This window comes from Cottoperca gobio, chromosome 8 (assembly GCF_900634415.1).
Source record: "Cottoperca gobio chromosome 8, fCotGob3.1, whole genome shotgun sequence".
In the NCBI taxonomy this organism is placed as follows: domain Eukaryota; kingdom Metazoa; phylum Chordata; class Actinopteri; order Perciformes; family Bovichtidae; genus Cottoperca; species Cottoperca gobio.
The window spans coordinates 20,393,862-20,410,323 of NC_041362.1; the positions used below are offsets into that span (position 1 = coordinate 20,393,862).

At 42.4% G+C, this 16,462-nt stretch overlaps 1 protein-coding gene across 2 annotated transcripts in view; it reads right to left on the reverse strand.

Annotated features, from left to right (window-relative positions):
- Window positions 1-46: 46 nt before the first annotated feature.
- The window catches only part of csnk1da (casein kinase 1, delta a), a 17,214-nt gene continuing 798 nt past the window's right edge, over window positions 47-16,462 (reverse strand). Inside the window, exons 1-9 of one of the 2 annotated variants that reach the window (XM_029437498.1) lie at window positions 7,602-7,623; window positions 7,392-7,502; window positions 5,909-6,057; window positions 5,508-5,736; window positions 5,257-5,427; window positions 4,968-5,116; window positions 3,797-3,965; window positions 3,569-3,678; window positions 48-2,026 (exon numbers count right to left, since the gene is read on the reverse strand). In XM_029437498.1, coding sequence (XP_029293358.1) covers window positions 1,973-2,026; window positions 3,569-3,678; window positions 3,797-3,965; window positions 4,968-5,116; window positions 5,257-5,427; window positions 5,508-5,736; window positions 5,909-6,057; window positions 7,392-7,407 — 1,047 coding nt within the window. In that variant the 5' untranslated portion in view covers window positions 7,408-7,502; window positions 7,602-7,623 and the 3' untranslated portion in view covers window positions 48-1,972. Of the gene's footprint in view, window positions 2,027-3,568; window positions 3,679-3,796; window positions 3,966-4,967; window positions 5,117-5,256; window positions 5,428-5,507; window positions 5,737-5,908; window positions 6,058-7,391; window positions 7,503-7,601; window positions 7,624-16,462 lie in introns of those variants that run through there. The other variant, XM_029437497.1, reaches the window with a different exon arrangement.

Genomic DNA, 16,462 nt, shown 5'->3' on the forward strand with positions numbered 1-16,462 from the left:
ACTATTATCCCTTGTAAAGTGTACCTGCTATATATATATATATATATATATATATATATATATATATATATATAAAAACGGATTTAGCAGGAACTCTAATGGAGTGAGGCATTCCCAATCCCTCCATACACCGCCGCCATAATCCCGAACCGTAAAGCGGCTGCTGTGAACGTGGCAGAAGAGTAACACCCTATACACAACAACAGAACAAGCATGTACACATTACCACTACAACCCTCCCCTACAACTAGAGAAAATGGCCTACCACCAGTCTACCACATCGAGGATTTTCTACTCCAAAATCTGCAGGATTCCTTGGTCAGATCGGCCGCCCAGGTGGAAGAACACAGGTCACCGAAAAGAGCCACACGAGGCTCGTAGCTCCAGTACCGCTGGACATCCTTTAAGACGACAGTCCACAGCTCTCCAAAACCTCCCCACTTCCAACTAGCCTCATGTTAAAGCACGACGGTGCATTTTCTACCTGGACTTTCACATAAACTGATCTTGATCCGTGTGCCTCTCATTTAGTCATGTCAAGGACATCTGAACTGACAGGCTTCACTTCAGTTGTGCACTGTGCACCCATGTAGCGAAATCTAGTGTATCGGCGCATCAATATGAAATTATTAGAATAAAGAGAAAAGTAATGGATCAGAATAATTGTTTGTTTTGCTTACCAGGACGTATTTCTGCAATATAATCCTGCAAATGGGCGAATAATAACCAGCACTATGTTTCCATTGTGGAGTTTGGCTGTGGATTTATCTGCTCTGGGCTTGTTGACTAAAATTGTAAAGAAGTACGAGGAAAACTAAACACCAAGTATCATTCCATTGGAAAATAAATGTTTTCAGCCTGCGTGAGGTGGGTGTTTGTGTTGGAGAGGCACATTCAGACAAGCAAGTTATAACTCCCTGAAATGTCGGTGCAAGTCTTCAAATAAGACAGACGGTGAGCGTTTGAAAAGGTCTTGGTAGAAAATGGCCAGAGGTGTAGTTGGAAAAAGAAAAATGGAGGCAGACGTGTGGTGTAGAAAGAGGTTAGGAGGCAAAGGAGATAGAAACCTAAAAGAGAATACACCTCAACTTGTTCTTGTATAGAACGGAACCACACAAACGCACACAAACGCACATCACTATGCACCGGTTAAAAACAACATGTCATCCATTCATAGCTTTCCCAAGCAGCACACTGCACTCACAACCTCAACATAGACAGAAAATGTGCTGCGCGTTTTTGGAATTACTACAACACGCACCTGAGGAGGACAAAAAAAAAAAACACCTTTGAAACTAGAACATTAGAAGACCTTTTGTCAGGGTTATCCTACCTTTACATTTAAACCTCAAACACCTAAAACAAAACAGTTGACTTGTTTGTTGACAAACAATAGAGTTTATGCACTGTTCTTTAACAATGCCATGATAGATCACGTGTCTTCCAGCTTTCATCATCAAAAAATGTCCTACACACTATTTGACAACTGATAACAGACCCTTGTGAAGTCTGTCAGCGGAGCTGGTGGAAGATAAGTTTTAATGCTAAATAGCAAAAATAAGTAAAACCAAAAGGTTTAAAAAAAAAAAAAAAAAAGATGCCAGAGAAAAGTGAATCCAAGGCTTCATCAACAGAGTGTGTGTGTGTGTGTCTGCGCGTGTGTGTCTGCGCGCGCGCGCGTGTGTGTGTGTGTGTGTGTCTGTGTGTGTGTGTCTGTGTCTGTGTGCGTGTGGGGGCTGCTCACACACACAATCCTGGTTGTGCAGCTCTTCCTCTATAAAGTGAACAAGAGTGCAGCCAGACTCTGGTGCATTGGTTGGCAGTCCCCTGTGTCATTGAAGAGTTGTGTGTGTGGGTGTGTGGGTGTGTGTGTGTGTGTGTGTGTGTGTGTGTGTGTGTGTGTGTGTGTGTGTGTGCTGCAGGCGGTGCATGTTGAGGCCTCCATGGTGCACAAGTGGATGGATGGGCGCTTTCACCGTGGAGCTGCAGACTGGAGGCCGCTGGGCGTGACTCGGGAGGACAGAGCCTGCAGGAGAGACGTTAACAACAACAACATCAATACCAGGTACAAATGGACATTATGTATTTGTAGTTTAACATGTACAACAACCCAGAGTCGTGAGTCGGTTACTCATGATAATTCACAAAGTGATTCCTGTCTTTCTCACCGTCTATCTACCAAATAAATCTTATGAAATGTAGATCAAATAAATTCAAGACCTGATTTGTTATTAGTGCCTCCTGTGTTGATGATGTGTGGACAGTTTTTATGTGAACCAGTTTCTGATAAATAAATAGTGCTATGGCTTCACGTTAAACACCAACAGCAGATTTAATACAATCTCATGCTTAGACCGGTTGCTACACTCTTTGACCTCCAGGGGGAGCACCATGTCTTCAAGTGGGAAAAGAACAAAGGACCCAATGAAGCCATGAAACAGATTCACACTTCCAGCAGGATGGAATGAAACTACGTCCAAAAAAAGGAAATGCTTATTTACCCTAATCTCAATTGTTCTCATTTAGTTCTGCTGTTACAAAGGAACTGCTGCTGTTTGGTTGCTTCATGTAAGTGAATGTAAAATGCAAAAAAGTTACTAACATTTGGTACAAGTGAGAAGTCTGTACATGCCGATACATACTCTCACGTTCTCTTGTGATATATGGTTCCTGCTAGGCAATTGAGCCTAGCAGATGATCTGTGTTTGGCAAGCTACTTGGAAAGTGTAGTGAGCTAAGCTAACAGTGAGCTAATGTAACAGTGAGCTAATGTAACAGTGAGCTAATGTAACAGTGAGCTTCACTAACAGTGAGCTTCACTAACCGTGAGCTAAGCTAACAGTTAGCTTCACTAGCAGTGAGCTAATGTAACAGTTAGCTTCACTAACAGTGAGCTTCACTAACAGTGAGCTTCACTAACCGTGAGCTAAGCTAACAGTTAGCTTCACTAACAGTGAGCTAATGTAACAGTTAGCTTCACTAACAGTGAGCTAATGTAACAGTTAGCTAAGCTAACAGTTCGCTTCACTAACAGTTCGCTTCACTAACAGTTCGCTTCACTAACAGTTCGCTAAGCTAACAGTTCGCTAAGCTAACAGTTCGCTAAGCTAACAGTTCGCTTCACTAACTCAAGCTGCTGTGTCCGTATTCCCTGCAGCAGGGCCAACAGGCATCGATGCCAGGTGTGTGATGTCTCCGTAATACGAAGTGCCTCTGTCAGCGACACATGAACGTCTGTGTACTTACTGATGCTAAGCAGTTTTATTTTTAGACCACTTGATCAATAAAAGAGCTACGCTACTGAAAAGCTATTTGATTCAGAAAACAGCAACACTACCACTGTGCTACTGAGAAATGTAGTTAAACTAGTAACGCCAATACTGCAGATTATATATTTCATAGTATTCACTGTGCTGCAATGCAAAGTCCTCCCCTTGTTCTATTTAATGCCCATTACCCACTGAATGAGAGGGATTTATTTTCCTGCTCTACTGCGATACTAAGTTTGGGACGACACACCTGTTGTGGACTTCACACATTATGTAACTAAGCAGTGTGTGTGTGTTACCTGTGAGGACATGCGGGATGTGTCCTGGCGTCCCGTCAGGTCTGAGGAGGAGATGTTGACTGGTGCCCCACGATGAAGACGCATGCTCACCTTCCTCTCCTTCTCTAAACCTGAAAGACACAAAATAAGTCAAATGAATACAATGAGTGGATGGAAAAGGCCCGACTCAAACGCAATACTGACGTATGACCTGTCAGTTAGTGTGTGTGTGTGGGCGTGTTCGCTGACCTGTGTGTGAGGCGGGGTTGAGTGGTGAGGGGGCTGCGACCTCCGGAGCTGCCCTGACTCTTCCTGAGGCCGAGGCCATGCCCCTGGCTCCGGGGTTCCTGCTGTGCCTCAGCCTCTCCTCACGCTCCCGGCGCTCCCTCTCTGCATCCTCCACGGCCCTGTTGGCACCCTGACACACACACACACACACACACACACACACACACACACACACACACACACACACACACACACACACACACACAGAGTTATTATTATACATTTACATTAGCATACAGTATATAGCCTGCAAGCTCATCAAAAGGGCTGCTTTAACCAAAGCTTCAGTTCAGCTGTCTAGCTACAACAGATTTCCTGTGGAATTTGGCACTGGCTAAAACACGGTGACAATGGGCCTCAATCTAAAAGCACGCGAACGAACAGATTTGTTCTCGTCAATTTATGGAAGAAAAAAAGAAAAAAAAAGAGTTTTTATGGAATTCACCTTTTCTTTGAGGTATGAATGAAATTGACGAGTGTTCCACCGCATAGTAAAGCACGGCTCTACTCAACACGCTCTTTTATGGTTTTCATTGCCAAAAGTTGTGGATAGTACCTGGTACTTTTTTTTAGTAGCACCTCGGCCGAGGTTCCACGTGAGCCGAGCCCATAATAGAAGGTGGAGTTAAAACACTGCAGACAGCTGATTGGTCAGAGAGGACCTTCTACTGTCTGACACGGGACATCCTGCACAAAGCCAAGCTACCGTCAACAGTGATTACATTTTTTAAAAATTCACTTGGCCAAGACCATTATTAAATGGCAGCCGGCAAAACTACGTGGTACAATTGATTAAGTGCATTCATGTGTGGTTGCTGTTAAATGGATTCCGTGAGTGTCCCGTTGAAGTCACGGCAGCAATCAGCTGATCATCCCGCCTACGCTAAGGAGGGACTATCCGCAGTGGAAAACGGAAAAGAGAAAAGCGGCTGCTACCAAAAGTGAGAGGACCAGAGCAGTACTGTGCAGTGGAAACACGGCTGTGGCCTGCCTCTCTCCAGAGGGCTGAGATAACGTTGGTATCTAGTTGGATGTCTAGCCAGTGTCTTTAAGGCTAAATATATATAAACCTGTAATAATAATAATAATAATTATATCCAACCAAACACCTCAATGTGATAATACAACTTACAAATTTGAGCATGTTCCAGTCGAAGACGTAGTCGTAGGAGAAGCCCTGTCTGTGGAAGAGGTTCCTGAAGAGCTGGCGGAGGTACGAGTAGTCTGGTTTGTCGTCAAAGCGCAGAGAGCGGCAGAAGTTCAGGTAGGTGGCAAACTCCGCTGTGAGGAAGAGGAGCAATCAGGGTTTGGATCAACATCAATACATGATTCTTAACATTCTTCTTCTTTCTGTAGGATTTTTTTGTTGCCTTTATTGGTTAGGACTCTTAACAAGTAATAAAAGAGGGAGCTGAACATACATGGGTAGCCTTTGCAGAGGACTTCAATGGGCGTGGACATTTTCTTCTCACTGATGCGTTCGTATTTCTGCCTCTTGGTGGCAGCTTTGAGGCCCTGCCAGGGCAGAGAGCCCAGGTTGAAGTACATGAGGACGTAGCCCAGCGACTCCAGGTCGTCTCGCCTGGACTGTTCTGTAGACACAGAGAACAGAGTCACATCAGCAGCCTGGAGGGTAAGAAGGCAGTGTGTAGTGTTTAGTGGCTGCTCTTACCGATGCCCAGGTGAGTGTTAATGGAGGCGTAGCGGGCGGTGCCGGTCAGGTTCTTGTTCTCACGGTAGGGGATGTGCTGGTGTGTGCGAGCATCGCGGTACTTCTTGGCCAGGCCGAAGTCGATGATGTAGACCAGGTTGCCCTTCTTGCCCAGCCCCATGAGAAAGTTGTCTGGCTTCACGTCTCTATGGATGAAGTTCTTGGAGTGGATGTATTCAATGCGGCTGATCTAGAGGGAGAAGCAGGAGAGGATCTGAGGTCAGCCTTCACATGGAAACATGGCTGGATGCAGTCAGACACAAGTGCAACTGAGAAAACTGAGAAAACCAAGTAAGCTCTAGCTAAAGAAAACCACAAAGGATATTGGGCAATGTTAACAGCATCAGTTCTTCTTTTCTCACCATCTGGTCAGCCAGCAGCAGGACTGTCTTGAGGCTGAACTTCCGAGAGCAGAAATTGAACAGATCCTCCAGACTGGGCCCCAACAGCTCCATCACCATCACGTTGTAGTCCCCCTCTGCACCGCACCACTTTATCGTCGGGATACCCACTAAAGGAGAAGAGGGAGCAGGAAAGAAGGAGATGGGTGAATATTTAGTGCTTATTTATTCAGTACTGTTGTGCAAACTGTTTCTGAAGTTACCAAAGACATTAAGACGACAGTGTTTTTAGTACCTTGAATATCTTCAAAGTTGGGAGTGATTATTATCTGTGGCTGGTCATTTTTTGTACATGATGGGCTGAACAATTCATCTGAATCTTATCAAAATCGCAATAAGGACTAGTGCAATATCCAAATCGCTAAATATGTTGCAAAATATTGTCCATTGGTGGTGCACCTGTTCTGGCTCTCCAGTCCGAGGCACTGGAGAGACCGGTGACTACAAATGCCAAGCCAGCTCGACAGTCGGGGCTGCTGGTGTTGTCAGCCATATGCCTTGTACTCGTGTGTGTGGATACTAGATTCGGTTGCATTGAATGTCATCGGTTAAAGTTACGTGCTCTGTGTCCAATGTGTTGGAATCGCTAGGTGCTTCAGTGCTATTTATGCTTTGTTCTTATTTTGTATTGATCCAGTTTTCACCCCAAGTTTTGTTTTGGAATTGGTTTAAGTTGGTGTTTATTTTTTGTTGGTTTGGCTTTGATGCCTTATTGCTCTTGTGTTAAGAACCCTCTTTTTGTTCTTCATTGTGTCGTTAAAAGCAATTGTTTGCCGAATTGTCCACAGTATATAATAAATATATCTTATTTTACCATCAAACATCTGGTGTATGTTACTCCCTTTTCCCTCGCCGAGCCGGGGACGTAACAATCACTGCATTGAAATAATTTGGTTGGTGGCCGGTGTAATGCTAATATAGAGAGCACGCGCGCTGCTTTAGTTGTAGTAGCTGGCTGACCTTGCTAAGGCGAAGAGGCCATCTGTCATTTCCTTCTATAGGCAGGCAGCAACAAAATGCTGACACACACAGTCACAGTCACACACACACACTATTTATATACATTTGGGGTCTGGGTCAGCCACCGTGCCCTGATAAATCCTGCCCTGGTAGACAAAAATACAGATGCATGTGTGCACATAGTGCTGACAGAGGCAGAATGTCTCTTCTACATGCAGTCAAGTAGACTGTTTGCTATGAAGACAGAAATCACTAACAAGCCCGCAGTGAATTCATCAGCCAGCAAAGTAAAACTAGTTTGAAAATGTGATTGAGGTACACCACTGTGGTTTCAGTAGTAGAGCTGGGCGCTATGGGCAATGTCTTCTATCCTAATATCAACATATAGGTAATTGGATAACTATACACACATTTCAGGATATAGATCATTTCATATCAGTCAGGGTGTGTGTGTGTGTGTGTGGTGAGTTATAGTAAACTGTACCTCCGCCCTGCATCATCTTGTAGATTTTGCTCTCTATGTGGAGCTGTGGGTGTTTGGTCTTCACACATTCCAACTTGATGGCTACCTCGTCGCCAACGGAGATATCAGTACCTAGACAGAGAGAGAGAAACACATCATCATCATCATGTTGATTTAAGAATGTAGGATGTTTACCAGACATTCACTCAGACATAGATGTATCTGATGTACCAGTAATCTGCAGCCGGAGTATGGACACGTTAAAGAAGTATTGCTTTCAGGTCCAGGTCACGTTTATCCAAGTCCATCAGACTAAAGTTGATATGAAAATAACTAATATTTAGCCTTGTCCACAGATTGCTCAGTGTGCTTGGTGATTGAAGTGGAGAAGGCCTGCTTGAGTACACACAGACACATCAGTGGCTGTTAACACTGCAGGTCAGCCAACAGTGAGCACTGCATGTACCCTGATCTTCTTTCATGGATCTACTTGCATGGGCAGCCAAAAGCTATAATTACAATTTCCACAGACAAGAGGATCTGCCTATGAGCCCACAGAGTGCTGCTCTGTGTGACCTGACAAACAAATTGAAATAAATTAAATAAATGTAAATCTTAAACAAACCAGTGCTCCAGCTGCTTTCTTCCTAATTATAGTCATGTGGTCCAGTTCCCTTCACAGAAACAGTGCAACTGGACACCAGGTTATATTATCCCTCACATAACTAACAGCACCAACAATGGCGCATCATTGATTTCTGCAGATGATGTCACCTGGGCAGGGCACACAATAAGGGCCATGCCTCACTTTAAAGCTGATATATACACAAGAAGTATTCAAATAATGCTGAGGAAAGGCCTGTGTGTGGCTGTAAAGCATGCGAGGGTGCTGCAATGATGCAGGGAAAACAAATTAATGCCATTGATCTGCCTCTGGCTGGTCAGCCAAATCCACTTTAGTCTAGGTAGTTACTTTAACGGGTCAGTACAACACAAATTCCATTCACCTTCAAAGTAACTTATTAGCAATATATGGAAAAGAAACAGTGGATACTCATTTACATTAAAGTTGTTAAATATGGGTCATGATGTTAAATGGCACAATGGGAACGTATGTATAATGGGCCCCATTACATGGACAAATAGGACAAAGGCGTCCTATTTTGATTGTCTGCCACTCCATTAATTTATTTAATGCAGAAACTGCATCATGTTTTTCCTCACGTCCGCTTTTTCTTCCTTGCACTGATTTGCTTAAGCTGAACAGCTAATCAGAGATTTCTCTCACTGACGACACTCAACGTCAGGGACACAGCACAACAACTAGGTTGAGAACTGACCGTCGGCTTGGTGCGTCACGGCCTCGAAGAATACAAACTTTTTGTTAATCATTTTAATACTACCGCGATTCTAGTATGTGCATGTTAATAATCAAAGAGTGGATTAGTGAGGAGGATGTGGGAGAAGAGGCAGCGGGAGACCTGTGCAGGTGAGCTGACGTGTATCACTGCATCATACGCCAGGAAGCGCTGTGTTGTAAAGCTCTGGAAATGAAACATCTAATAAGCACCGTAACACAGACAGTTAACTTTATAAGAGCCAATTTAATTCTTTTCTTGAGGAGATACATTCTGAACATGGTGACATGCGCTATCTCACAGAGGTGCGATGGCTAAGTCGAGGGAAAGTGGCAATGTGAGCTGGCCTTTTTGTGCGACATAATGAAGCATCTCACTGTTAAACCTCCAGCATCAGGATCGTGTGATCACGGATATGTATGATGCATTGAGAGAAACTTTGGTCACTATGTGTTTCCAAACACTGACAAACCATCTCCACTGCTGTGTTCCCGACTGCGCATTCTGCTGATAAACTGAGATCAAATTTAACTGCTCAGCAATCCGTTTGCAGTTGACGTGGAAACAGCTCCTGTGAGCATCTAAATGGAGCCGATTGACCTCCAGTGTAACGACACACTCAAGGCAAAGTATGACTCTGTGGGCGCTGCACAGTTTCCAAGCTTCATCCCCGAAACGATGCCTCGCCTTCATGCCGCTCAGATGCTTTGCATGTTTGGAAGCACATACCTGTGAGAGCAGCTTTTCTCTGTGATGAAGATGAACACAAACCCACACAGGAGTCTCACTGATGCACACCTTCACTTACTGAGGGTTTCCATAGAGCCCCAAACATTAAACTGGCAGCTAAGAAAATATTCCAAACATCTGGCTCTGACATGTGCATACTAGGAGAATGTAGCCTACCTAAATATGTTCCATATCTTTTTGCACTTTATCCAATATGTCTATCCTGTTCAATAAATGTGGCCCGTGTTTGGTCCTCGACGTAGTCCCAGTTTTTTATTTGGCCCTCTCTGTGATTGAGTCTGACTCCCCTGTTCTAGGGGTCCCCCGGAAGAACATTTTTACATCGCGGTGCCGTGACCATGGAGGAATTTAGACTACTGTTGGCCGCCACAGTCTAGGAAATTAATGGGAAACACTTGAAGACATCTAGTGTAAGCTAGCAGGTGCAATAGGTCACAAAGAGAATGTCAAAGTTTAGAGTTTAAGCAGCTAATCCTCTTCTGGGAGCTCTGCAGCCTGTGCTTCAGGACAAGGACACACGTCACCACGCAGCCTGTTATTGTACGATGTATTCAATGAACTGGGACGTCACAAACTGAAATGTACACAAACTGCAGGGGAATATGGAGCCTGTGCTCTGCAACTGCAAGTAAAAACAGATTTCTCTACTGCAACAGTCTGAGATGACGTCAACATAAGCATATTATGGACATAATCTTTTACACAATCAACCCACAAAGCTTCAAAGGCAGAAGAGCAGAAAAGCAGTGAGGTGTCAGGTCTGAGCACGTCTCAACTTCTGTTAATGTTGTGAGCTTTGCTTATAAGTGAACCCATCCCTTTTAGCATACACTGCTTTCAGTTTACCTCCACAATCATCTGTTGCATAAGTCCTCGTCAAACAGGTCCTAAACGGAAGCAGTTCTCTGTGGGACTGTTCCTTCAGGTGCCACACCAACACTTTTTATTAGGTTGTTTATTCTGTATGGACAACATCTATTCCACATCTTATTTCATTATTATATAGTTATATAGTCATTCATTTCAAGACCAAAATATTGCTATTGAGAGTGTGACTTTAAAATAAGTTCCTGTTCTTTTGTATTATTCACTATACATTAGCAATAACTCCTTCTATAGTACGACCGACACAACATAGGACACAGTCAACATAGACTGCAGGCCAGGCCTACGTGTTCTGATTAAATCCGTTGAATTGATATGTAGAGTTGGGAACCAAAACTCGGTTTCAAGTATGAACCAAATTCAAAATGGCAGGTACCGGGTACCCAAACAACAAAAGTTTCAGTTCCAAATTCCAATTCGGTTCCCAAATGCACACATTAGCACTCTCTCTTTGCGGTGCTCCACAGCAGGAAACATTTAGTTTTGTCTCAGCACTATGGGAAGATTAATAAGAGTTACGCAGGTTTTCTTCTCTGCACCGCAAAGCTGATTGCTGTCGGGGCAGCAGCTGTCTCTCTCCCTCTCTAACTTTCTCCACACAGTGGCTCTTATAACACCAGCATCTTTCTCAACCCAGTCGTATGTTTTTTCTCCAACACGCAATGGATGTTCCTGAGCGTTTAAACTTTTATGTTGTTTATATTGACCGCCATTTCCTCTATGAAGTAAACAAGCCTGCCTGCCTGTCTTCACGCTGTACTCACATCCCCGGGACTGAGACAGACACGGCAGAGCAGAAAATAATTTGCATTCATTTAGTTTTACTTTGCGATCGGGCAGCTGGCTGATTGTATTTACTGCCCGCAGACAGGGTCCAACATACGGCGGTATGTTGGACCCTGTCTGCGTCACTTTGGCAGGTTTCAGTGTTACAGTTACAGTAGGGGAGACCGGGGGAATTGTAACATCTGAAATTGTATGCATTTACAGGTTCAAGAAACCTTATGAAGTGAATTGTGAATATAAATATACATTTGTGTAATGATTTGTTTCTTCTGTGACATAAGCAAGTGACCTGTTTTAAGTTAACCCCTTAAAGAATCAAAATGAAGAACAATTAAGAACCAAAAATCGATAAGAAGAACCGGAATGGTTAAAATCCAAACAATTTTATTTAACTATTGGATTGTGAAAAACCTTTCAAGCACAAATACTATAATTTGTAACTTCAAGCCTTGTGAACATGTAAAATCTGAAAAAATAACAATGTACTGTAGAACAACAGGCCTGTTGTGAACATTAATATATGAAAAATAAATAGGAGTCTCCAGTCGGTGACCGTGACAAATCGCACGAAATAAAGAGCACACTGACTATGACTCTGCCACTTAAACAATATTGAGATAACTCAAAGTTGTTAGCTTGTGAACTCTTCCTGTTCATGCTCACTTTGGGGTTAACATCCTTTCCTTTGCCCAGCAGTGGCGAAACAAAACACGGCATGGATTCGATTAATTGTCCAGCCCTATGAGTGGATCGATGAAGTCCAGTTTGAGTCATAGATCCAAGAGTTATACTGTGAGACTCAATTTTACCACTCTGCAAAGTTCTCACAGTGACAATTATTCTCCGTCTTGATAATAGCAAGATTAACAGTGCAAAAGTTGTCTACCAGCAGATACTCTCGCATGTACTCGATGGGCCAGCACAGTGTGTCGTCAGCTGAAGCCCCGATACACTTTGGAAAACGCTGAACGAGGTTCAACTTCTGCAGAAGACCCAGCGAAGGACGAGAGTGCGTCCGGTCAGTAAACAGTTGAGCACATTTCCCCGTAAAACCACAATCTGGCAACAGATAAACAAGATATAATGTGTCACTTAGTGAGCGTTAGTTTGATCATGACAACCCTCCCGAGAGATAACAAACTATTCTAACAATTCGGAATATTTGACAGTCACATTTACACCCAGTCAGAGCGCAGAGAGTATTCCAACAGCTGACCTCATCTCCACCTTCAGCCAACAACAAACAGCCTCTCACACACGGCAGCCGCACTCTGTACGAGAGCATGACCTGTGGAACAGAGAAACATCTTGTATCAAGTATTGACAAACTTTTATTTTCTCTGCACATTTTACAATTACTTTAATTATCTTTTCTTTATTTGAAACTTATTTTATCAGTACAAAACATATGATTTACTATGGAGCACAAAATATTGCCATCACACAGAATAGAGACGTCACGAGAAGTGAAAGCACCAGGTAACGGAGGTGCTATTGACTTGCTATATGGCGCGTTAAAGCTCTATTCAGTCATAATTACAATTAGGCGAAGGTAAATTATAACGTTGTAAAATGTAGTTTTTGGTGAGAAACTTGAATAAATCCAGTTGTTTGAAGATGTTTTCAAAGCAATGTAAAATAGATATTAGAGAGGGAATTCTGGCCTGTTTAACTTCCTAACAACAAACACTTTGCAGATGCTAATAAAGAGTGTATGTTGAAGTACATTGTCTGAAACATTGAGTTTAAAGGAATACTCAGAGGGCCGGCTCGTCCTACTCACAGCACGGTATGAGAGACGTCGGGGATGTGTTAATGCGGCTGTTTATAGATTGCACAGGATCAGAACTTAAAAAGTAATCATTTACGAAAACATTGCTTCTATAACAACATGTAAAGAGCTCAAATATAGAGTTGTGAGTGGGAATTAAGCTGAATATCAGTGTTATGGTGCAGAGTTCAGCCAAATAGACCATCTACTACTAATCAGCAAAACATTCCCCAGATGTAAAAACTGAATTTAAAGTATTTTTAGATTAATTATTTAGTGTTCCTTAAGACAAAAGACACGGTGAGAGTAAAGCTGAGATCAACCAGCAAGACTGGAAACACAAGAATGTGAATGTGAACACACACTTCCTCTCATCTTTTATAAGGAACTAGCTGGTTCAAGTCCTATTTATCTGAGCGATCTCAATTTGTACTTGTTAACGATAAATCCTCCATGACAGCCAAAGTCAGTCTTGGAGTTCCGCAGGGTTCTGTACTTGGACCGATTCTATTCACCTTATATATGCTTCCTTTGGGCAATATTATAAGGAACCACTCTATAAACTTTCATTGTTATGCGGATGATACCCAATTATATCTATCAATTAAACCAGATGAAACCAATCAATTGGCTAAACTTCAAGCATGCCTTAAGGACATAAAAACTTGGATGTCTAGCAACTTTTTGATGTTAAACACAGACAAAACTGAAGTTATTATACTTGGCCCTAAACGCCTCCGAAACGCATTTTCTAATGACATAGAAGCTCTGGATGGCATTAACTTGGCCTCCAGCACCACTGTAAGGAATCTTGGCGTCATCTTTGATCAAGATCTGTCGTTTAACTCCCACATAAAACAAATCTCAAGGACTGCCTTCTTTCATCTACGTAACATTGCGAAAATAAGACACATCCTGTCTCAAAATGATGCAGAAAAACTAGTCCATGCATTTGTTACTTCAAGGCTGGATTACTGCAACTCATTGTTATCAGGTTGTCCCAAAAAGTCGCTTAAGACTCTTCAGTTGATCCAAAATGCAGCGGCACGTGTATTGACTAGAACAAGGAAACGGGATCATATTACTCCTGTATTAGCAGCTCTGCACTGGCTCCCGGTAAAATACAGAATAGAATTCAAAATACTTCTCCTGACTTACAAATCAATTAAAGGTAAGGCTCCAGCATATCTTAAAGAGCTCATAGTACCTTATAAACCAACTAGAGCATTACGCTCCCAGACTGCAGGGTTACTTGTGGTTCCTAGAGTCTCTAAGAGTACAATGGGAGCCAGAGCCTTCAGCTATCAAGCTCCTCTCCAGTGGAACCAGCTTCCAGTTTGTGTTCGGGAGGCAGACACACTCTCCACATTTAAGAGTAGGCTAAAGACTTTCCTTTTTGATAAAGCTTATAGTTAGGGCTGGCTCAGGTTTGCCCTGGATCAGCCCCTAGTTATGCTGCTATAGGCTTAGACTGCCGGGGGACACCTCCCTGCTCTCTTCCTTCTCTCCCTCTCTCTTCTTCTCCCTCTCTATCTGTATGCATTTATGTAAATGTATGTTACTAACTCACCATCCGGGGTATCATCCCCGGAGTGTCTGTCTCTCATGTGGCAGGTTGCCACTGATAAAGTTTACGTCAGGATCATGAATCGTGACAGCGCCTGCTGACCTGGTCCTGCTGGACACCGGGAAGCCTTTTTGACATTTTCCTGGGTTCATCCAAACTTTCTATTTCTTTTTTTTCCAACACAACATAATTTCTGTCAAATGTTGTATTTGTACTATGTTGTTTATCCTGTACACACGACATCTATTGCACGTCTGTCCGTCCTGGGAGAGGGATCCCTCCTCAGTTGCTCTCCCTGAGGTTTCTTCCATTTTCCATCTGTAAAGCACACTGAGACAAATGTATAATTTGTGATATTGGGCTATACAAATAAATTTGATTTGATTTGATTTGATTTGAACTAAAGCAAGCAGCTTAGTTTGAATACATCCTGATTAAGCTCTAATGTGTGCAAGACAAAGTCTTACGAGGTAAACGTCAGGGATGATAAACAACTAATCAGGTATTATTTACATTTTTTCTGACCATTTTCAAAATGCATCCTGTAAAATTTGAGGTTGTTGGATGTATTTTTTCAGACTATTCCAGGCAGAAGTTTGTTTCTATGTATGCCTGCATGTTTAAAAATTAATTAGTAGACTCTTGAAACATGCTTGAGTTGTGAAATTAATTCAGTCCTTCTCACCTGAAGTACAGCTCACCTCGGCTTAGTGACATCATAAAAAAGGAGAACATTTGTATTTTATAAAATAAATCATTAACCATCAGGGTGGAAAGGACAACATTTCACACAGCAAAAAGCAGATATTTAGGAAATGTTCATCTCTTACTACAGTATTTTATCAATCTAAACATTGTTTAACTAATTAATTAGTTTCTCCAATATAAGAACTTTCTGCTTTACTGTTTTATATCATAGTGAGCTGAAAATATGTGGCTTTTGGAACGTTAAACAAGCATGTAGATGCAACCTTGGACTTGGATGGGCATTTCTACTTTGTTTTTTAACATTTTATGGACTCACAATTAATAGAAGACATTGACTGATTCACCAATACTGAAAATAATAGCCGCAGCCCTGGTCTCATGTCCTTCATAACTAAACAATGAGTTTTGATGAGCATTTTAGGAGATATCTTTAAATCACTTATCTTGTATTTATAATTTTGTGTAATACTAAAGAAAGATTTGCTTGTATAGTGGTTCATTTCTGAATTCAGCCATGCCAAATGTCAATATCCCATTGTATCATAATGCAATCATATTGTGCATCAGACAGGTTGATGTCAGTGATGAAGTGATCACAGCCAGTAAAAACGCTTCATGAATTAATAACGTCTCCTCTCTATCCTCCAATATGGCCACCAGAGGATGCATTACAATAAGGTGTCCCTGGTGTTTAATACATGTTCTAAGCTCAGTAAAGATGAACTTCCCACGTCCGTCCATCCTAACAACAGCATCATTGCTAACAATCTGAATGCCCTCTGCTTGTGGAGTGAACAATCTTTAGCCAGTACAACTGATGTTAATTAACATTTACACATCAAATCAAGTCTTACAAACACTACCCCGCCCTGAGCTCTTTGAAGATGAAACTCAGTAATATGTGCACATGTCCCCTCAGGCACTAAACAAGGTGCAGGATCATTTATAAACCAGCTTCATGTCAGCTGACACTCACTAGGCCTACATTAAATTACATACTCACTCGTTTGATATCTGGTTTACTTTCATAAAGAAGCCCAATGATTGTGAAATTAAAGTGAATTAACCTCTGCAGTCCTGACAGGAAACTCTCCCCTTTGTGTTTGATTTATTGTCTGATATTGGGAGCAGAGGAGGACAGTGAAGCGGCCTGCTGTGTTTAGAGATGTTACATTCAGGGACTTCACAGTACAGCCTGTGGCCTGCTCAGCTGCTATGTTCGCGGACTGCTGCTGCTTCCAGCCGACGGAAGTTAACCCACATATTA